The 21,109-nt window shown below is 55.6% G+C and overlaps 2 protein-coding genes across 6 annotated transcripts; one reads left to right on the top strand and one right to left on the bottom strand.

Annotated features, from left to right (window-relative positions):
• Positions 1–564: 564 nt before the first annotated feature.
• Positions 565–9,891, bottom strand: LOC119532736 (translation initiation factor IF-2-like). The gene is made up of 4 exons (XM_037835070.1): positions 9,726–9,891; positions 8,963–9,616; positions 8,600–8,748; positions 565–2,181 (listed from the first exon to the last, which is right to left on the bottom strand). Exons 1-4 carry the CDS (start codon positions 9,889–9,891, stop codon positions 2,089–2,091), a joined length of 1,062 nt encoding a protein of 353 aa, XP_037690998.1. The 3' UTR covers positions 565–2,088.
• On the top strand, positions 9,155–20,777 carry FURIN (furin, paired basic amino acid cleaving enzyme). 5 transcript variants are annotated; one of them, XM_037833096.1, is made up of 16 exons: positions 9,155–9,462; positions 13,113–13,452; positions 13,807–13,905; positions 14,021–14,116; positions 14,476–14,604; positions 14,715–14,791; positions 15,004–15,092; positions 15,614–15,786; positions 16,166–16,378; positions 16,752–16,852; positions 16,927–17,054; positions 17,145–17,262; positions 17,373–17,552; positions 17,997–18,121; positions 18,234–18,344; positions 18,602–20,777. In XM_037833096.1, exons 2-16 carry the CDS (start codon positions 13,276–13,278, stop codon positions 19,195–19,197), a joined length of 2,412 nt encoding a protein of 803 aa, XP_037689024.1. In that variant the 5' UTR covers positions 9,155–9,462; positions 13,113–13,275; the 3' UTR covers positions 19,198–20,777. The 5 variants fall into 5 exon arrangements, with proteins under 5 accessions (XP_037689024.1, XP_037689025.1, XP_037689023.1 ...); XM_037833097.1 differs by having other exon boundaries at positions 9,155–10,912; XM_037833095.1 differs by lacking the exon at positions 9,155–9,462 and adding an exon at positions 11,755–12,519.
• Positions 20,778–21,109: the final 332 nt, after the last annotated feature.

Below are 21,109 nucleotides of genomic sequence, written 5' to 3'. Positions count from 1 at the left end.
TTGTAGCTTTGTTTATGTTTGTTTACTATGTAAATCTCTCCAAAATCTATTGCTAAGTGAAAAAAGCAAAGTACATATAGTATGCCAACTTTTTTTTTAATAATTAAATTCGGTTTTATTGAGATATATTCACATACCATACAATCATCCATGGTGTACAATCAATTGTTCACAGTACCATCATATAGTTGTGCATTCATCACCCCAATCCATTTTTGAATATTTTCCTTACACCAGAAAGAATCAGAATAAGAATAAAAAATAAAAGTAGAAAAGAACACCTAAAACACCCGCCCTCCCACCCTATTTTTCATTTAGTTTTTGTTCCCATTTTTCTGCTCATCCATCCATGCACTGGATAAAGGGAGTGTGATCCATAAGGTTTTCACAATCACACTGTCACCCCTTGTAATCTACATTGTCATATAATCGTCTTCAAGAGTCAAGGCTACTGGGTTGGAGTTTGGTAGTTTCAGGTATTTACTTCTAGCTATTTCAATACATTAAAACCTAAGAGGTGTTATCTATATAGTGCATAAGAATGTCTACCAGAGTGACCTCTCGACTCCGTGTGAAATCTCTCAGCCACCGAAGCTTTATTTTGTTTCACTTCGCATGCTCCTTTCGGTTAAGATGTTCTCAATCCCACGATACCGGGTCCAGATTTATCCCCAGGAGTCATATACTTAGTACACCACCTTTTGAGAAGAATAGGTAGATATAGATAGATAAATGTGCATGAGGTTTGCAAAAAGAAACACTGATAGAATAAATCAAATCTAATAAAAATTAGTACTGGGGCGCAGAGGGCCCCACATAGAAGGAGCAGAGATAGGAGCAAGATGGCTTAGGTGTGTTTTCTATGTAGTTCTGACCTTTGAATTGTGTATCACCTATTCATTTGGGATTGGTGCTTGCGTGAGAGCTAAAAATTTACATCAGCCCTGGGGGGTCTGCAGGAATTCTCATCCCCTTAAAGGGAGTCCGACAGCACCCAAGTTAGAGACCCCCTGCCACAGCGAGAAAGGTCCCTGCTGCCGCCCTGGAGAACAAGCTTTCCTTCATGGAAACTTCCTTCTCTCTAAAACGAGAGTCGGTTGGTTAGCTCAGCCCTGCCCGGACCCTGGAGGAGAGGACTGGGCCAGCCCAGCGGTGGGACCCTCAGTTGGAGGTTCAGCACCAGGGACTGGGCCTGACACGGGTTCTAGACCCCTCGGCCCCCGAGCAGGCAGGAGGCCTGGGTGGCAGCGGCTGGCAAGGCCCCGCCAGCCTCATTCAGCCTCGCCCCAGAGGGCCGCCCCCATATTCTGTGTGTCATGATGTGAACGTGTTGGGAAGTACTGCCTCAGAGAGCTGTCCTCTGAACTCTGACCTCTGACCTCAGAGACAAGAGGTCAAAGGAGTAGGCAGCTTGCAAAATGGGTGCCAGGCACCACGTGGGCCTCCCAGGAACCACGCCACACCAGGGGCTGTGCTGAGCACAGACAGCAAGGCAAGGAGGCCGGTGGCTTCCTGCCCAGGAAAAAATAACCTAACAGCATGAAAAGAAGAGCCACGGTTAGGGCAGAGATTTCACCCATGGAAGCCTGGGTTTAGGCAAATGCAGAGGGGTCAGAAAAGCCTCCACGGGCAGCCAACAAGAAGGAGTTCCTCCTCAGAAGGGAGGAGGGTGCTACATCATCACAGTCACCATAGTTGCTGGCCAGAGGCTGTGCAGAGCTCTTTACAGGTATCACCTGGGAGCTGGGCACTATCTTTATCCCATTTTACAGATGAGGAAACCGAGGCTCAAGGAAGCTAAATATTCTGCTCTGGGGCATTCAAGTGAATTTCAGAGCTAGATTTGAACTTGGGGCTGGGTTGATAACAGAGCACTGTACTGCCTTTTCTGGAAGGTCTGTGAGGCGGGAAGGCTGTTACTTGGGTCAGTCCACCAGGTCAGTGGCAGGACCTTATAGGAAAATCAATACGTGCGACCATAAGAATGAAAGTGAGCTTGTCCGAAAAAATGTCGAATGTGAATCAGCCAGGTGATGATGCCTGAGAGAATTGGTGTCCGATTCAACCACGGTCCAGTCTTCTTTTAGGTTAAGTGTGTGGGCTTCCCATTCTCACTGGGTCTTCAAATCCTGGGTCTTCCTCTTCCTGTGACTCTGAGCAGACTCTCCAGGCCTCGGTTTCCTAATCAGTAAAATGGGGATAATAATAGCTGCTTTTAGGGTTGTTATGAGCAATAAATGAGGTAATCAGGGTAAAGCTCTTTAAATAGTGCCTGAACATAGATTGAGGCTAAGGAATGTGGAGTGGTTGCTTAATACGTGCAGAATGTTTAACTACATTGAACTTAAACATTTGGAAATGGATGGAGGTGACAGTAGCACATTATTGTGAAAATAATTAACAATGCTGAATAGTGGGTAAATGTGAAGGAAAGGGGAATTTTAGAGTCCTGTATGTGACCGGAAGGAAAGCGGGAGGTTAAAACATAGGAATGCATAACACAGTGAATCTTGTGGTGGACAATGTCCTCGATTAACTGTACAAATATTAAAAAGTTCTTTCATGAACTAGAACAAATGTACGACACTATTACAAGGAGTTAATAATAGAGGGGTGTATGGGAAAAATGTGCCTATTGCAAACTACGAACTATAGTTAACAGTAATATTTTAATATTCTTTCATCAACAGTAACAAATGTACCACACCAATACTGTGGGTCAATAATGGGGGTGGGTGGGTAAGGGGTATGGGAGGATTTGGGTTTCCTTTTTTATATTTATTTCTTTTATGGAGTAATGAAAATGTTCTAAAATTGATCATGGGGTTGTATGCACAGCTCTGCGATGATACACAACATGGGGTTGTATGCACAACTATGTGAGCTAGTGATTGCACACTTCGGGTGGTTTGTATGGTATGTGATTATATCTCAATAAAACTGAATTTAAAAATAAAAATTAAAAAACCAAACAACCCCCCCCCCCAAACAGTGCCTGACATGGCATGGGTGCTGGGTGAGTCCTTGCCATTACCTTGAAGCATTCTCTTGTTGCCAAGTCTTCTGCTAAAGATGCCCACTGGCTGTGGCTGTAGGGGAAGCAACTGAACCCAGGATGACCCAGGTGGCTGGGCTTTGGGATCCTGGGGGTGTTAACCGGATGAGCCCCCAGCCAGTTCTCAGCCTGCAGAGGCCCTGCTGCCCAGGATAGACGTGCCTCGTCCTTCCTGTCTGTCCCTCCCAGGCCAGTTCCAGAACTCACTAAACCCCTTACCAGTTTATGAAAGTGACTCTACTTCCCCTAAGTCTGTCCCCCCATGGGTAACATCGGGAGGTCCACTAATGTTGCTTCTTAGGTCAGGCTTTTTTCTTACCTCCTACATCTCTTCTCCCCACAATAGTCAGAGGGTATTTTAAAGAGGATACTGGTAAAATTCTCCAAAAACTGCCCATCACTCTGAGAATTGAATTCAAATTCCTGACCTGGCCTGCCAAGCCCTCTGTGATCTAGCCCTTGCCTACCTCTGCCACCTCTCTCCTTCCCGTCGCCTCCTGCCACCGCCCTCCAAGAACGTCTGTTCCTCAAGTGCAAAAGCTCACCCACTCGGCCTGTGTTTCCTCTGCCTGGAACTCCCTTCCTCCAGGTCTCCATACTGTTGCCTCTTTTTTGAGCTTCAGCTCAAATATCACCTCCTCTGAGAGGCCTTCCCTGACTACCCCAGGTATAGCGGCCCTCCCCCGCCCTAGGCACCACCACATCACTCTCTTCTTTTTTTCCAGAATGCTTATGATCATCTGAATTTATCTTCTAAATTGGTTTATTTGCCTGTGTATTGTCCCCAGTAGAACTTAGCCTTGTGAGAAGTGTGAGAAAGCTGGGATCGTGCCTCTTATTCAACTGGAAGAGGTCCTAACCCCCAGGAGGTGTTCAATCAACTTCGAGGAATGAATGAATCAAATCAACCCTTTACAAACAGCGTTTTTGTTTTATTTATTTATTTACTTGTGATAAAAGATATGTAACTTGAAAACCATTTTCACCACTTTTAAGTGAACAAGTCTGTGTGTACATTGACAATGTTCTGTAACCTTCACCACTATCTATTTCTAGAACATTTTCATCATCCAAAACAGAAATTCGAACCCATTAAGCAATAACTCCTCATTCAAACAGAGGCTTTTATTACCACACATAACTACTCTCCATCACATCCTCTCCTTGCCCCCGTGCCTCACTCAGGGGCTCCCCAGAACCTCTGTGGAGGTCTCCATCAGCATAAAAGTATTCATCCTGTCAACAAGGGACCCCTCATCATTTGCCAACCACAGCTCTCTGCTGGGAATGTCCAGCTCCCCTCCCTACCAAGGGCACCTCCTCGGGCATAAGTGGTGCTGGTGCCTTTAACGTGCAGACTGGCGCAGGCAGCGGGCACCTGTGAAGCGCTCTTGCTCCCCAGGTGTACCTGCCCCACTGAGGCATACTGCCTGCCACCTCCTGGTATTAGCCGACTTTTCCCCTGCAATGTTTGTTTTAGGGATTAAAGTAGTGGAGGAGCCTGTACTTTCCAAAATCATCTGTGCCTTTCCTGGCAGACAGTACTATATTTGTTATTTTATCTTCCGAAGCTCCTGATAACACTGTTCCAGACCTATTGGCTTGATAGCATCCTACAACGGAAACACCCTGATGCCTCCCCTAAGCCAGAGGATGGGCTCTTGCTGGATTCCCTGAGCCACTCCCAGCAGGCTGCTGTCAGCATCTCTTGGGCTTATTTTCTTATGTCTACCTTGCAGGCCCCAAAAGTTTTCTTCTTTTTTTTCCCAATTTCTTTTTAAGTACTACAGTAAACCCTCATCTGCCACTGACAAGGAATGCGCTATTTTGTGTTAGTGAATTTTCAAAATAATGCCCTTCAAGCACTAAAACTTTAAACAATTAAATCATTTTAAAAACAGCTTAAAATTTTTTTTTAAAGAAACTGCAATTTAAGCATTAACTCCCCCTTCCCTACCCTCAACAGCTTTATTGAGGTACATTTGATACACTATAAATGGAACATATTTAAGGTGTACCATTTGACAAGTTCTGACATATGCTTACACATGAAACCCATGAGCACAATCAAGACAATGCAGATATCCATCACTCCCCAGACTTCTCTCTCACCCCTCCCTGCCCCTTCCCCAAGCAACCACTGATCTGCTTTCTGAACATCTATTTAATGCTACATGTCTGACCAGCTTCCCCACCTTAGTAAACAAAACATGATCAACATAACTGATTCTTTCCTTGATTCTGCTTATCACTAACACTCATTCTTGGAAGCCATGGCCTCAGGTGTCATGCAGAAGCACATAATTGTTTGCTCTGAACACTAAACAGCTCCACTGTTGTACTGCCTGCTGGGCAATGTCTGAAGACATTTTTGGTTGCTGTGACTTGGATGAGGGGGGCGGTCTATAGGTATCTAGTGAGCAGAAGCCAGGGACACAGCTAAGCTAAGCATCCTACAATGCACAAGATGGCCACACACAACAAAGAACTGTCCAACCCAAAATGTCAATAGTGCCCAGGTTGGGAAACCCTCAGGTGAAAGACAAATCAACCAGACAGCTCAACAAGAAGTCACGGTAATTGACTGCCTCACTTTTTGGGATCAAGAAGGAGAAGGAAGGACAGCAGGCTTGTTGGAGCTGCAAGGATACAGGCTGTCTCAGATCCAGGAAGATCTAGGCACATCTCAGCTTCCCTCTTTCCAACTTCACCAAAGATGGTCTTTGTCTTCCTGAAAACAAGGTCTGAAAGACTCAACTTCTGACGTTTCAGGACCCAGCACTGAGCAGGTGCTCAATGAATATGTCAGACTATATCGGACTGAAAGCATTAGGTGCCTGAAGACATGGAGCTGGCAGAGGGAAACCACGAAGTCCACAAGTGGCTGGGATGTGCGAAGCCAGCAGGTAAAAAGTAAGTGCAGACCCATCCCACAAACGAGAAAATGAGAAGGGCTGGCCAGTGTGAACAGATACGTCACCACCAAATCACCTGTGGCTCCTCCCCCCACCCACAGACATCGTATTTGCCTGTCATATAAAGGTTTTCCCAAAGTGGTTTAGCCAGAACCAAAGAGCCCTGCCCTGGGATGGGACAGAAGGAGACTGATGGTGCACTGGCGGCCAGAGCGGGGAGCAGGAGCCGCATTCAAGAGGGACCCCAGGTGTTGCGGACCTAGATGGTGAAGTATGGGCATGCTTTAGCCAATTTTGCATGATTTAAAGGTTGAATTTTTTATTATAAAACACTGTAGACATTCGTGAAAATACGAGTAAGCAAATGGAAGAAAACAAAAAGCTCCCAAATCCCACTCTGCCAGAGAAATTGACTTGTGTTGTATGTCCTTGTATGCTGCTGCTGAAGGCTTTGTTTGAGGTGCCTGAGAGTGGGTGGGAAAGAGGTTTGGAGAGAAGGGGACCCTCAAGCACCCCAAGGAGACAATGGGACTCTTGAGAATCAGGGTGACTGAGTGGATTTAAGATCACGGTTACTCCTGCGGGCCTCCCAGATTAGCCCCTAATCCATGGATAAAGAGAGGCTTGGCTGGCCGTCCCCTTCCTCCTGGAGCCCCTTCCCCCTCCAGGCCTCACCCCCGCACGCCCCCGCCCCTGGCCCCGCCCATCACCAGGCTTCTGTCGTATTCTACACGTTCCTAGTAACTGATGTGAAAAATTGATAAGCTGTGATCACAGGGGACCCTGGATTCCTAAAGTCCCAGGTCAGGAGACTGGGCTCCAGCTGCAGTTTAGCCCCTCAGGCCTACAGCCTCAGATAACTCAATTGGGAGTGATAAAGAGAACAACACCTGCCCTCTGGACTTGTTTAAAGGAGATAAAGGAAAGAGAAGTCTGTGCTGGCCATTACCAGCTGCAGCAAGATGGGAGTCACCCCAGAGGGCCCCCCTGGACAAGGGGTCTCGTGAAGAGGGCCTTTCAGAGTCTTTTTAGCAGAACTGTCGTACAATACAATCTTATGTGAAACTCCAAAATAAGAGAGGGACAAAAGGGGAGATTCTCTGGGGGAAGCAAGGACAGTAGAGGGGAGGATTGAGGATCTGCTCAACCCTCCCCACCCTCCTCCCTGTCAGGGATGCACCTCTGAGCAGCTCTGCTTTACAGCATAGGCAGGATTGGAGGGGCAGTCTGGCAGGGAGAAACTGGGAGTTCCCAGTGCCTGGGGTGGGAGCCCTCCAAGCCCAGGCTGGCCCCTCCCCATCCAAAGATCTACTGCAGATCCCCTGGGGCCAACCTCCAGGATGGGTCGGACATTCATTCGAGGCAGCCAGAATGCCGTTCTTTTTGGGACCTTTCTTCAAGCCAGAGGGCAAGTGGGAAGGGTACTGGGGGACTCCCAAGCTAACTGGGACCAGCCCTGTCCCTATTTCCCTTCAACTGGATTCTCTTGCTCACACACTGACTCACTTCCTGCCTCTGACGGTAAAAGTATTGTTCTCCCAACTGTGGCAGGGCCTGGTTGGGGCTACCCCGGGGTGACCCCTAGGGGTCTTAGCTCCCAGTGCAGGGAGGTGGAGGGCCAGGGAAGAAGCCCCCCACCCCCCAAGAGAAGGCCAACTGGTCTCCACTTCCAGTTCAACTATGAGGATCCCACATTCTTCTCCAAGTTTCATTTTTGTAGAGTTTGTAAGGGTGCACCAATGGTACCTTTTCCAATTAATTTAATATTATGTTCATCTTAGAGGGCTTGATTGAGACTGAGAAATTAAGTAACTTGTCTAACACAAGTGTGTACTATGGTACTGTACAAAACAGTGTGGCAGGGATTTGAACTCAGGTTTGCTGGTTGACTGTCACAGTGAGTTACCTTAGTAATATTAGTTTACACTCTTTGGGCCCCAAAATGTAGATATGGATACAAAAATGGTGCCTAAGGAAAACGTACTTGTATCCACCTCATGGGGGTTGTGAGGATGAAAGGAGATATAACACATGGAAAGAACTGTGCCTGGCTGGCAGAAAGCACTCAGCTTTCTATCATTGTCTATCAGCTTTCTATCATTGTCCCCCAACCTATGTTAAGGCCACCAGGCTCTTTGCCACAGGTTTATACAGTGGTGTCAACCAGATTATCTCCCAGGGAGTGGGAAGGGATGGGCAGAAGCTGCTCTGCAATCTCGGAATAACCCAGTCCCGGTAGCACTTGGCCACCATGCCCCGAATTTCTTTCTCAGCTCAGGCAGTGCTGGCCTCAGCCAAGTAGCACAGACGTTTTCTAGGGCAGGAACCCAGGGAGGGAGAGGAGCTGCGTGGTGTTTTACATGGACCTTCTATTCACGGTCTGCCAAAGCCCAGGGTCTCGTCCAAGCTCTGAGGCCTGCTAGTGGGACCTTGGTCTATTCTCCTCAGTTTCCTATCTGTAAAATGGGATTAATATTGTCAGCTTGAAAGGATTATGTAGATTAAATAATGTACATAAGGAGGAGATAATGTAGTATCTGCCCCAGCACCTGGCCTGAGGTTGGTGTTAAAAAAAAAAAGTTAAAAAAAAAAATTAAAAGGAGGTGAGCTACTTGTTCTGCTTATTCACCTTTCCACACAGAGGCAAGTAAAATCGCGACTCCTCTATCAGAAGGCCAGGAGAAGGTTGGTCCTGCCGCTGTGAAGTCCTACCCCGGAGCGGGTACCCCAGGTTCGCCATCCCAAGGCACTTAACCCGGTCCTGGCCAAACTCATGGACTAGTAGTGGGAAAAGGGGAGGAGGAGAGGGCCAGATCCCCAGAATCTGGTCTCAGAGAGACTTCCCAAGGGTTCCGACTTCGGGTCTCCGGGGCGTCTACCCGGGAACTCGCAGCGCGTTGGGCCGAGCCCGGGGGCGGGAGCGGGGGCGCGGGGTCCCGAGGACGCGCCGGGCGGGGGCGAGGGCTTTGGGATCGCCAGCTCCACTTCCTACCTGCTCCTGCCGGGAGCCGCAGGCAGCGGGGCGCCCCAGAAAGCCGCAAGGCCGCCGCTCGGGGTCCGGGGCTCCGGCGCGCTAGGGTGCGCGGCGTGCCCACTCCGAACGGGGACCCGGGGGCGGGCGGCATGGGCGGGCGCCGTGGGCCGGGGCGGCGGGCCCGCAGCGGCGGCGCGAGGGGGAGGAGCGCGGCAGCGGAGGAGGAGGAGTCCCGGCCGCCGCCGCCGCTGACAGCGGCCTGAGTAAACAAGCCGCGCCGCCGCGGCCGGGCCGCTGTCCCCGTCCGCGCCGCAGCCGAGGCCGAGTCCTGCCCTGGTCGCCTGCCCGGTCGAGGCCACGCCGCCGCGCCTCCCCGCCTCCGCGCCTGACGCTGCCGCCGAGCGCGGGGACCGCGCCGAGCACAAGGCCCCCGCAGCCCGGCTTGCCGCTCGGCCGAGGGGCTCCTGAGCCGCCGCGGCGCTCGCCTGGAAAAGTTTCCCCCGCCCGGGCTCCTCAGGGTAAGCAGAGAGGGCTCGGGGCACGGAAGAGGCAGCGCGCCGGGGAGCCGGGCCCGAGGGGAGCCGGCCAGGCCGCTCTGCAGGAGGTGAGGGTTTCCCGTGGCCATAGGCGCTCCGGCGAGGCAGGATCCGGGGCGCAGGCACCGGGGCAGCCCTGACCCAGGTTCCCGAGGCCCGGGTTGCCTGACCGGCCTCTCAGAACCAGCTCCGGAGCCAGCCCCAGTGATGGGTCTGCGGGAGCAGGAAGGACGCCCCCAGCCCACCTGAGCGCGCCGGCCTGGCCCGGCTCGGCCCGGGCCCCGGCCCTTGCTCCTGTGGGTACTTTTCCGCTTGGGGTGGGGGCGAGCCCTCTGACCTCAGGAAGCGCCGGCGGGGCCCGGACTGGGAGAGAATTCCGGAGGCGCTTGGGTGCTCCCGCCTCCCTGCCATCCTCCCTGGGCCGCCGCCGGCTCCCTAGCTCCGCGGCTGCCGGGGAAGGCCTGCGCTCTCGCCGGGGGAATGGAGGAGCTGCGAGAGAGAGGGGAGGGGATTATTCACGTCCCCAGCTGCGAGGGGAGAGGACTCAGGTGCCGGATCTGCCAACTGCGGAGGCCTGGCCGAGGCTCCTGCTGCCCCCATGGGGCGGCTGCACCGAGGGGCGGCCTGCTTGGCAGACAGGTCTGAAGGCAGTCACTTGTCTGGTCGGTGCCGGGTTTCCCATTAGTCCCCGGGCCCTTGTGCCTGAGGGTGCAGACCCTCATCCACCAGAGTACTGTAATTCTTTTTCAGACTCTCAACTCGGGAAGTGAGAGGGGAACCCAGGTGATGTGGCCTAGTGATGGCTGGGCAGCTGCTAGCCAGGTGTAGACACAGCATAGGAAGGTGGCCAGGGAATGTGTGTGTCTGCTTGGCCCCATCTCAACCAGAGCAGCTCGTTTTACTATTTTTATATTGAGCTTCCACTTAAGATCTGAGGGTTTTGTGGCTTAAGAAAAAGTTTGAAAACCACTGGTTTAGCAGTTTTTACCACCAAGGAAACTGAGGCCCAGCAGAGAGAGGAAGTGACTTGCCTTAGATCACCCAGCAATTCAGTGGTTGAGTAGGCAATGGAAGTCAGAATTTTGGGGAGCCTCTCAGTGTTTCTAACAGGACCTGGGTTGGTGTCTCGGCTGGAAAGAGCCCAATTAGGTTTCCCCAGCAGCTCTCAAGTGGCCTGCTCTGAGGCAGCATCCGTGCTGGACCCTCAGTGTCTGGGAACCAGCAACCAGACCGCTGGGGGCAGAGGTAATTTGGGAGCCAGCCTTGCCCCAGAGTGGCTCTCTGTTTCAGGATGTTGGTGAGGCTGGAGAAAAGGACTTTGCCTGAGAACACAGCCAGGAAGGGCACACACAGCTCCCTACAGCCACAGCCTGAACTGAGTTGTGTCCCGAATCCCATATGTGAGAGGGGATCACGGGAGGCTGGAAATACAGTGAGTCTCTGGGTTTGAGACGAACTGGGACTCAAAGCGTGAGTCAGAGTCTGGGATGGGGGTGGGGAGAAGCCCATTCATTCATTGTTCTCAGCTCAGACTCTTTTGGGGGGTCCTCCTTCCATGATGCGGAGACAGGGCTGCCGGGGGGAGCTATATCCACCCTCCATTGAGGCTCCAGGCTCCAGACCCTGGGCAGAGAGAGTCAGTCCCTATTACTTGGGGGATTGTTCCTTGGGCCTGAAGTCTGCTTTCTTTCTGGATGCTGCAAGTTAATTAAATAGTTGGTTAATCACCTTTAATGCCAGACAGCTGCAAATCCATCAACAGCATGCTCTAGGCTGAGCCAGACCCAGACCCAGGTCCAGCCTTGATTTTGGGGCTCCGGCAGGACTCCCAGCCCTGTGGTCAGGTGGGGCTTTGCATGACCTCTGGATCCAAGAGGCAGCTGTTGTGGCAAGAAGGGAAGAAGAGACCTTGTTCCTATCCAGCTGTGCCCTCAAAGCCCTCCCCCTTTTGTTAAATGAGGAGCTTTGGGGTGAGTCCCGTCACACCCCCCACCCCCACACCCCCACTCCCCCAAGGGCCTAGGTGTCAGCCATTGCTCAGGCTGGCTTTCTGGAAGTCGGCCGCCCATGGGATCATGGTGTGTGGCTCCCAGGCCTGGCCCATTCGGGGTGAGAAGGAGCTGCACTGTGCATGCCTCCTGCCATCAGCTGTCAGGTTATTTTGGTGTAAACTGAAAATACTCCAGGAATTGTGTGTGTGTGTGTGTGTGTGTGTGTGTGTGTGTGTGTGTGTCCCAGCTGCTGGGTGGGGTTTGAGCAGGGGTGCAAAGTGTGGGAGGGTGGGGGGTAGTGCCACTTCATGTGGTGTCAGGGAGGCCGGTTGTAGCTGAGGGCAGCCCCTGAAAAAGGGGGGTTGGAGTGGTGAGCCTATCCTTTCCAGCCCCCTAAGGCCTGGGAGAACTGGGAGTAGCTTTGTTTTGCTAACCAGCAAAGAGCGGCCTCTACTGGGGCTGGACCATGGGAGTCCCATGCCCTGAGGGCTGGCACTGCTGAACAGGTTTGGCACAGAGATGAGACACCCCTAGCAGTGCCACCGGGGCCTCCTCCAGCTTCTCCCTGCCCCTAGGGGCTTAGCTTCTGGCTGGTCAAGGGCCCTGTGTGGGGACAGTTATATGGCCCCGGGCAGAGAGGTCCCGCTGTCTGTTTGCTGAAGGAGGAAAAATGACGTGGACTATTGATTCAGCCTCACCTTTGGTGCTCCTGGCTCAGCAGCCTGTGTTTGCCCTGGCTGCCCAGATGCTCATTTATGCAAGGCTGGTGGGTGTGGAGTGAGCCGGGGGGGCTGCTGGGTGGCTCCAGGCGCAGGAGGGGCAGGGCTCGGGGTGGCCCCAGTGTTCCCCAGGAAACTACATAAAAAGAGCCTGGGCCCCTGGGATTTGCTGATGGCCACCCTTCTGGGTCATAGAGGGAGGCTGTCTCCTGCTCTCAGAACACAGCCCCCAAAGCCCCATCCCGCCTGGGGTTGCCCACTCTTTCTTCCCAGGGGCTGTGCAAATATCTCCCTATGGCTGGTCTGCTTGGCTGAACCATCAAACCCTTGTGAGTTGTATATGTCTCTTATTTGACAAAGCGTAAAAAGCCAACATTTTATTCCTTTATGAGATATACCTAGGTAATTTGCAGAATTATACAATGACACAAAGAAAAATAACAACTACTTGTAATTCTCACCATCTTGAGAGAATCTTTGTTAGCTCATGTCCTTCCAGATTTTGTTTTGTGCTTACATGTAAATATACACATAGTTTTTTTCCCCAAAGCAAAGTAGGAGTAATATGTGTGCATACTGCTTTATAATCCATCGTCTTAGTGTTGATTATGGTGAGCATTTATTCAGTTGTTTCTGATTTCGAGTGACTCAAGCCTCACTACTCTTTATCTACTTTTGCATTCCTGTGTGGAGAGGGGCTTGGGTGCTGTGGCTGTGTTTGTGGCGGTGGTGTTGGGGTCTATCTGTCCATCTGTCTAGCTGACTTTGGGGGGATGTATATCTTCTGGGGAGGACGATTCTTTTCACCCCCTTCCCCCAGAGCCCTTTTAGGCCCAGCTTGAGCTGAGGGGTAGGAAGGGCAGCTTTGGTATATTGCTGGGGAAGGGCTAACTCTCTCCCCCTTTCCCGTTGTTCCTCTCAGCGCTGGCCGCCCTTGTCCTTCCCCACCAGCCCTCCCCGTCTTGGCCCCATGCCCCCGCCAGTCAGCCCCGGGCCACAGGGAGTGAGCAGGCAGCTGGGAACAGAGGCCCTGTGACCAGGCCAAGGAGACGGGGGTTCCAGGGTTCCGGCCACCTGCCCCCCCCATGGAGCGGAGGCCCTGGTTGCTATGGGTGGTAGTAGCAGCGGGAGCCTTGGTCCTGCTGACGGCCAACGCCCGTGGCCAGAAGGTCTTCACCAACACGTGGGCCGTGCAGATCGCTGGAGGCCCGGCCGCCGCTGACAGCGTGGCACGCAAGCATGGCTTCTTCAACCTGGGCCAGGTAGGTGGTCATAGAGGGAGGCCAGTGAGGGAAGGGATTCGGGCCCTGGGGGGCAGGAGCTGTTGAGATGGCCCTTAGGTCACAGCATAAGGTGGGAGCAGTGGCAGGGCCAGCCCTTGGGTTTTTTGCACAGGTTGCTCTGAGGACCAGCATATCTCAATGAGGGGGAGCCATTCCAGCACCCCTCGATCCCCTGCATGGTTCTTGCTGGGTTTTGGGCAGGGAACAGATGCCCCACCCCCCGCAACCCCTCCATTGTGAGCCTTCCCTTGGAGCTGTTGTCCACCCCCGTCCCCCGCCTCCCCGAGGACTGACAGATGGAAAGCCCAGCTCAATCTCCCCGTTCTGTTGCAGATCTTCGGCGACTATTACCACTTCTGGCATCGAGCAGTGACAAAGCGGTCCCTGTCACCTCACCGCCCGCGGCACAGCCGGCTGCAGAGAGAGCCTCAAGTGAGTGGGGCCCCAGCCCCTCCTGTCGCCATCCTCCCCTTCCTGCTGTTAGGAGCTCCTCTCTCTTCCTCCCCCTCTTCTCCACCCACACCATCTCTCCTTCACTCTCTCGCAGGTACAGTGGCTGGAACAGCAGGTGGCAAAGCGACGGACCAAACGGGATGTGTACCAGGAGCCCACAGACCCCAAGTTTCCCCAGCAGTGGTACCTGGTACGTGGCCCCCCTGGGTCCCCGGGTCCTGCTCTCCAGCTGTGACCCCCACCATGGGATCTTGGTGCACAGCAGCCACCATGGGTGGGAGAGGCCCAACCTTGGGCCTTCCTCTAATTCTTTCTCTCTCCTTCTGCTGGGCAACCTCTCCCTAGCCCAGCCTGCCAAGCCTCAGGGGCTGCCCTCCTGGAGTTCCTTATTCTTCCACAGAGCCCACACAACCAGTGGTGGCATTTCAGGAGCAGGGACGGGTGGAGAAGGAGGTTTTGGGCATGGTGAGGGGATCCTCTGAGCACCCCCAACCTCACACAGTCAACCATATCTCGTAAGCACTGGCGTGATGGGGGGTGTCTCTGCAGTCTGATGTCACTCGGCGGGACCTGAACGTGAAGGAGGCCTGGGCCCAGGGCTACACGGGGCATGGCATCGTGGTGTCCATTCTGGACGACGGCATAGAGAAGAACCACCCAGATTTGGCAGGCAATTATGTGAGGAGGCGGGGGAGGGAGGCAGCGGGCCCTGGTGAGGGGCTTCGAGGGGCTGTCCTGCTCTGCCAGCGTGGTCCAGCTTCCCCTGACGATGGCCACATCCTTTCTAGGATCCCGGGGCCAGCTTCGATGTCAATGACCAGGACCCTGATCCCCAGCCTCGGTACACACAGATGAACGACAACAGGTGAGGAGTGACAGGTGCTCCCTTCTGTCCTCCACCAGGGAAGCAGGGCTGGGCCTGGGTCAAGATAGACCCTGCCCTAGACCTGGGCAAGTGGGGCTCTGGGGCAGGTTTGGTCAGACTGGAGTGAGCCTGTGGGCAGGGGGTGCTGATCTCTCTGGCTGTATCTGCTATGCTCCGTGTACCCCCTGATGCAGTGTTCTTGGCCCTGGCAGGCACGGCACACGGTGTGCTGGCGAGGTGGCCGCGGTGGCCAACAACGGCGTCTGTGGTGTGGGTGTGGCCTACAACGCCCGCATTGGAGGTGGGTGTGGGCATTGGCCACCCTGGAATGGGGGGGGCTTTCCAGTGGGGTCTTTCTCCGCCCACCTCCCATCTGGCCAGTGCCTGCACTTCTACTGTAGATCTTTTGACTGCATGCCTATTCAGTAGAGGATTCCTAGAGGCTCAAATTGCTGGGCCACCAGTGCTGTGGTTAGTGGGGAGAGGGCTTCTTACTCAGGAGTCTCCCTAAATCCTCACAAACCCCCTGAGTCCTTACAGGGCAGGCCTGGATCCCCATGCTCCTTCAAGAACCCAGAGACTCTTTCTAACCCAGGCTGTGTGGTTGGGGGCAGGGTGTGTTCGCTTTCCCCCTCTCTGGGTGGCGAGGGGCATGAGCACCAGCCCCCGATGCCAGCACCCCAGGGCAGGCTGTGTCCCGCGGCAGCCTCTCCCCTCCCCTCCCCATCCGCCCCTGGGGCTGCAGGGCTGGGCGTGCTCCCGGGGGTGCCCTGGGCAGCTGGACCCACGCGGCACCCCTCTCCCCGCCCCCTCCGTGGCCAGGGGTACGCATGCTGGATGGCGAGGTGACAGACGCAGTGGAGGCCCGCTCGCTGGGCCTGAACCCCAACCACATCCACATCTACAGCGCCAGCTGGGGCCCCGAGGACGACGGCAAGACGGTGGACGGGCCCGCCCGCCTCGCTGAGGAGGCCTTTTACCGGGGTGTTAGCCAGGTGAGCCGGGCGGACTCCGGGGCAGGCTGGGCACTGTCTCAGCTCTCTCGTCCTTTCATTTTCTGTTCCTTTTTATTTATTCTTGTGTTTAATTTTAACCTTACACAGTGCACTTTTATTAAAACATCCCAGGACTAGAAGAACAGGGAAAAAGAAAAGTAAATAAACATCACCCATAATTCTACCCCCTGGAGATCATCACCCAGCATCTTGGTGATGGTTGGTCCCAGTCAATTTTTTTTGAGCACAGAGACGTATTTGCCTACATACCTGCTCCACTGGGGTCTCACAGGGGGCCCTGCGAGGCTCCAGCAGCCTCTCCTCCCCAGGCATCCCCCCGGTCCTGTTCCCGCATGACCCCAGCCTGCTCTGTCCACAGGGCCGTGAGGGGCTGGGCTCCATCTTTGTCTGGGCATCAGGGAACGGGGGCCGGGAGCATGACAGCTGCAACTGTGATGGCTACACCAACAGCATCTACACGCTGTCCATCAGCAGCGCCACACAGCTCGGCAACGTGCCCTGGTACAGCGAGGCCTGCTCGTCCACGCTGGCCACGACCTACAGCAGCGGCAACCAGAATGAGAAGCAGATCGTGAGTCCTGCCCCGGGTGAGGGCCAGGGAAACGGGGCCCCCTTTTGGACCCTGTCTGCCTCTCACCTCCCACTCGGGGGGCCGTGGGGCCCTCCACGAAGCTCCTGAGGTGTGTGGACTTTCTAAAAGCATGCACTGCTCTCAGTGATCTCCAGCCTCTAGTTCAGATAGTCCAAACTCTGTGTTCCTTGGGAAACTGAGGCTCAGAATAGGCCAGGGTTTGGCTTATCTCCAGCAAGTTAGCACAGCAGCTGCTGGAATCTGGGTGCCTTGGCCTGGCTTGCCATGCTTTTCGTGGTGCCCAGGGCCTCCTAGGCAGAAAGAAGGCCCCTCTGCCCCCTTCCCCCCGACCCAACACCTGTCCCCCTCCTAGGTGACCACTGACTTACGGCAGAAGTGCACGGAGTCACACACAGGCACCTCGGCCTCTGCCCCCTTGGCAGCCGGCATCATCGCTCTCACCCTGGAGGCAAAGTAAGTGGGTGGGGGGCTAAGGGACCACCCTGTCCCCACTACTGTTCTCTGTGGGAGTAGCCCTTAGTCTCCAGCTTCTCGTCCCCCCTCTTTTGCAGTAAGAACCTCACCTGGCGGGACATGCAGCACCTGGTGGTACAGACCTCGAAGCCAGCCCACCTCAACGCTAATGATTGGACCACCAACGGTGTGGGCCGGAAAGGTGAGGCCAGTGTTGCCAGGTGGGCTGGGCTTGAGGGCAGCAGGGTCACTGCGTGCCTCCCGGCTGACCCTGCTTTCCCTGTTCCCTCAGTGAGCCACTCGTATGGCTACGGGCTGTTGGATGCAGGTGCCATGGTGGCCCTGGCCCAGAACTGGACCGGGGTGGCTCCCCAGCGGAAGTGCATCATCGACATCCTCACCGAGCCCAAGTGAGGCTGGACCTGGGCTGGGAGGGGGCGGGCGGGGTCTGGGGTTGCAGCGGGTGCCCGCCAGTCCCTCTGGGCTGGGCTGACGGAATGTCATGGTGCTCTCCGTGCAGGGACATCGGGAAGCGGCTGGAGGTGCGCAAGACTGTGACCGCATGCCTGGGGGAGCCCAGCCACATCACTCGGCTGGAGCACGCTCAGGCGCGGCTCACCCTGTCCTACAACCGCCGAGGTGACCTGGCCATCCACCTGGTCAGCCCCATGGGCACCCGCTCCACCCTGCTGGCCGCCAGGTGTTTGCCCTGCCCCTTGCCAACACCCCCCCCCACCCCGCCGCCATGCAGTTCTCCCTCCTTCTGCACACACATGTTCATTCCCTTGCATGCACTTTGGTTACTCACAAGCCCTAATGCTCATCAAAACAATTCTCAGTTGGGGCACTGTTGGCATCTCGGGAGGGATGGCTGGTTGTATAAGACTGTCCCATTTTGTAGGGATCCCTGGCCTCTGCCCATCTAATGCCAGGAGTGTGCCTCCCTTGTGGAGAGCCTTCACATTTCCAGAATCCCTTGGTTGGGACATGTGGCCTACTGGGAAATAGGTCCAAGCTAGTAGGTGTTTCCAGCCCAGCATGGTTGGCGCTGCACAGGGGGTAGGGGCATGGTCTATGTGTGGTGAGCTTGGTGTCCTGGGTGCCCCTGAGCCTCAGTCAGCTGTGTGCACCCTCCTCCCCCCAGGCCCCATGACTACTCCGCAGATGGGTTTAACGATTGGGCCTTCATGACAACCCATTCCTGGGATGAGGACCCCTCTGGCGAGTGGGTCCTGGAGATTGAAAACACCAGTGAAGCCAACAACTATGGTAGGGGCCCTCAAGGAGTGGAGGGACGAGGAGGAGAGCTCCTGGGATCTGGGGTGCTGGGTGTGGCAGCAGGGCCTTCTAACCTTTGCCTCTTCCCCCACCTGACGAATAGGGACGCTGACTAAGTTCACCCTCGTGCTCTACGGCACGGCCCCTGAGGGGTTGCCCCTGCCTCCCGAGAGCAGCGGCTGCAAGACTCTCACGTCCAGCCAGGCCTGTGTGGGTCAGTAGTGGGTGCTGCTGGGGTCGGGGAGCCAGAGGCTGTGAGGGCAGGGGGTGCCTGTCTTGAACCCAGCTCTGGGAGGAAAAGGGGTCTGAAGAGACCTTGGGACTCCCAGGGCCCTTGGGCTGGCCACACTTCTTGGCCTGGGGGATCCAGGGACTGTGGAGGCTGTGCTTGGGGCTGTAGGTGCCTGGGGCTGCCGTGGCCATGGCTGGCTTGTCTCATGCCCACCCGCCTTCTCCCCCCACCCCCGGCAGTGTGTGAGGAAGGCTTCTCCCTGCACCATAAGAGCTGCGTCCAGCACTGCCCGCCGGGCTTTGCACCCCAAATCCTCAATACACACTATAGCACAGAGAATGACGTGGAGACCATCCGGGCCAGCGTCTGCGCCCCCTGCCACGCCTCGTGCGCCACATGCCGGGGGCCGGCCCCCACGGACTGCCTCAGCTGCCCCAGCCACGCCTCCCTGGACCCTGTGGAGCAGACCTGCTCCCGCCAAAGCCAGAGCAGCCGCGAATCCCGGCCACAGCCCCAGCCCCAGCCCCAGCCGCCGCAGGAGGTGGACACAGAGCCACAGCTGCGGACAGGGCTGCTGCCTTCGCACCTGCCGGAGGTGGTGGCCGGCCTCAGCTGCGCCTTCATCGTGCTGGTCTTCATCACTGTCTTCCTGGTCCTGCAGCTGCGCTCAGGCTTCAGCTTCCGGGGGGTGAAGGTGTACCGCATGGACCGTGGCCTCATCTCCTACAAGGGGCTGCCCCCCGAGGCCTGGCAGGAGGAGGGCCTCTCCGACTCGGAGGAGGACGTGGGCCGGGGCGAGAGGACCGCCTTTATCAGAGACCAGAGCACCCTCTGACGAGCGCCCACTGCCTGCCCCCTCTAGCCCATCCCCTCCTCGGGCACTTTTTAATTCACCAAAGTATTTTTTTAATCTTGCGACTGGGCTTGGATCCCAGCTGGGAGGCAAGAGGGGCAGAGACTGCTTCCTGCCTTCCCTTTGGCCCCACCTGGCTGCCTGAGGTGGGGCCTGTTCCAGCTGCGGGGGGGGGGGCAGGGGAGGGCACCCCCCACCCCCAGCACTGCCGCCGCCACGTGGAGAAAGGAGTGAAACCTTTAGGGCAGCTTTCCGAGGTCCGGGCCCCAGCCGGAGTTCCCTGTGGAGTGAAGAGGGGCAGCCCTTCCTTTTTGGGATTCCTGACCCAGGCTGCAGCTCCTCCCCTTTTCTCGTCCCTCTAAAGCAATAATGGTCCCCATCCGGGCAGTAGGGAGCAGGGAGGCTGGCCCAGGGGGGCATCTGAAGGAGGAGGCCACCTCTCCAAGGGCTTTACATTCCCAACTCTGTGTCCCACCCCCCTCCCCTGCAAGCCTCGGGCCAAAGCGGTGATCATAGGAAGGGACCAAGGCAAAGCAGGTGTCCCCAGGATGGGTGGGTGTGCCCCTCTGCCTGCCCCTGCACCTCATGCGTGTCTCCACCCCGGCTGGCTGCCAGGCTCAGCCAGGCTGGCATGGCTGAGGCTGAAGGTCTGGCTGAGTCCCTGTTAGAGCCCTGACCCCCGCCCCCCCTGCCAGGGCCCATGTCCCTGTGTTCTGAGCCCGGGGCTGCCTGGGCTGTTGGCACACACAGTCCCGGAGCCCCTGGGTGGGTGGTGGGGAGGGACGGAGGCCCAGATGGCCCCTCCTGCCTCCTACCCGATGCTGCTTTCCCCTGTGGGGATCTCAGGGGCTGTTTGAGGATATATTTTCACTCTGTGATCATTTCTCTTTAGAAGCTGATTTTTTGTTGTTCTGTTTTTTAGTGGGGGTAGCAGCTAGAGCACCCACTGTCCACCCTGCTGTTCCCTTGGCTGCCCAGGCCCTGAGGTGTAGGGAGGCTGCAGCGTGTTGCTAAGTAGCTGGGTCCCAAGGCCCCAAGAGGCTGGTCGGGTGGGCCCTAGGAAAGGAGGGTCATGGTGGGAGGGGCAGGCTGACATCTGTGTTTGAAATGGGGCTGACTATGCCAAGGGCTCATGGGTCACTGGTTCTCTGGGTGCCAGGGGTGGGTGGGCAGTGGCACCGAGCCCCCTCCAACACTGTGCCCTAGTGGAGAAAGCACTGACCTATAATGGCCCCCCAAGTTCCCCTCTTCTGACGTGCCTTCTGCACCCCTCCATTAGGACAATCAGTCCCCTCCCATCTGGGAGTTCCTTTTTCTTTCTCTCTCCTAGCCCCTCCTGGCACCCAGCCACCTGCCCAGGGGTGCCCCTCTCTCCTATCCACCCCCACCCCTCGTGGCCAGCCCGGCTGGTTTTGTAAGATACTGGGTTGGTGCACCGTGGGGTTTTCTTTTTGTTTTTTTCATGTAATTTAAACAGGACAAGCATTGTTGGTTCTATTTAATGGACACAAGATAATGTTAGAGGTTTTAAAGTGATTAAATGTGCAGACTATGCAAACCAGGCCTGGCCTCCAGTGTGGTGATACTCGGCTTCCCAGGACCCGTGACACGCGGGGGTGGGGGTGGGGGTTGGGATCAGGATGGGGGGTGAGTCCGGGGCCCAGTGGTGGCCTGCCTGCCTGCCTTTCTTCGGAAGTGAAGTCTCCAGACTCCAGGAGGCCCTGGGGTGTGGAAAGAGAGCAGCTGAGACGGCCCGGGAGGGGGTGGGGTGGGGTGGGGGTGCAGGCGGGAGCACCTGGGCCTCCAGCCGAGCTCCTGCTTTCCAGTGGGGTGGAGAGTAACGGGGCTCCCTTGCTTCGGCCTGTGCCCTGTTTGCTCACTGTCTTCCTCCGCT

The sequence above is a fragment of the Choloepus didactylus genome, chromosome 4 (assembly GCF_015220235.1).
Source record: "Choloepus didactylus isolate mChoDid1 chromosome 4, mChoDid1.pri, whole genome shotgun sequence".
NCBI lineage: Eukaryota > Metazoa > Chordata > Mammalia > Pilosa > Megalonychidae > Choloepus > Choloepus didactylus.
The sequence above is the reverse complement of the archived record's forward strand: the minus strand, read 5'-3'. Positions and strand labels throughout refer to the sequence as shown.

Coding starts and splice junctions, on each gene's coding strand:
- LOC119532736 (XM_037835070.1), bottom strand. CDS start 9,891: ATGGCAGGGAGGCGGGAGCACCCAAGCGCCTCCGGAATTCTCTCCCAG. Junction 9,617..9,725: donor GGCCAGGCCGGCGCGCTCAG/GTGGGCTGGGGG, acceptor AACCTGGGTCAG/GGCTGCCCCGGTGCCTGCGC. Junction 2,182..8,599: donor ACTTGCCTCTGTGTGGAAAG/GTGAATAAGCAG, acceptor TTTACTGATTAG/GAAACCGAGGCCTGGAGAGT.
- FURIN (XM_037833096.1), top strand. CDS start 13,276: ATGGAGCGGAGGCCCTGGTTGCTATGGGTGGTAGTAGCAGCGGGAGCC. Junction 14,605..14,714: donor CAGATTTGGCAGGCAATTAT/GTGAGGAGGCGG, acceptor CATCCTTTCTAG/GATCCCGGGGCCAGCTTCGA. Junction 17,263..17,372: donor GACATCCTCACCGAGCCCAA/GTGAGGCTGGAC, acceptor CTCTCCGTGCAG/GGACATCGGGAAGCGGCTGG.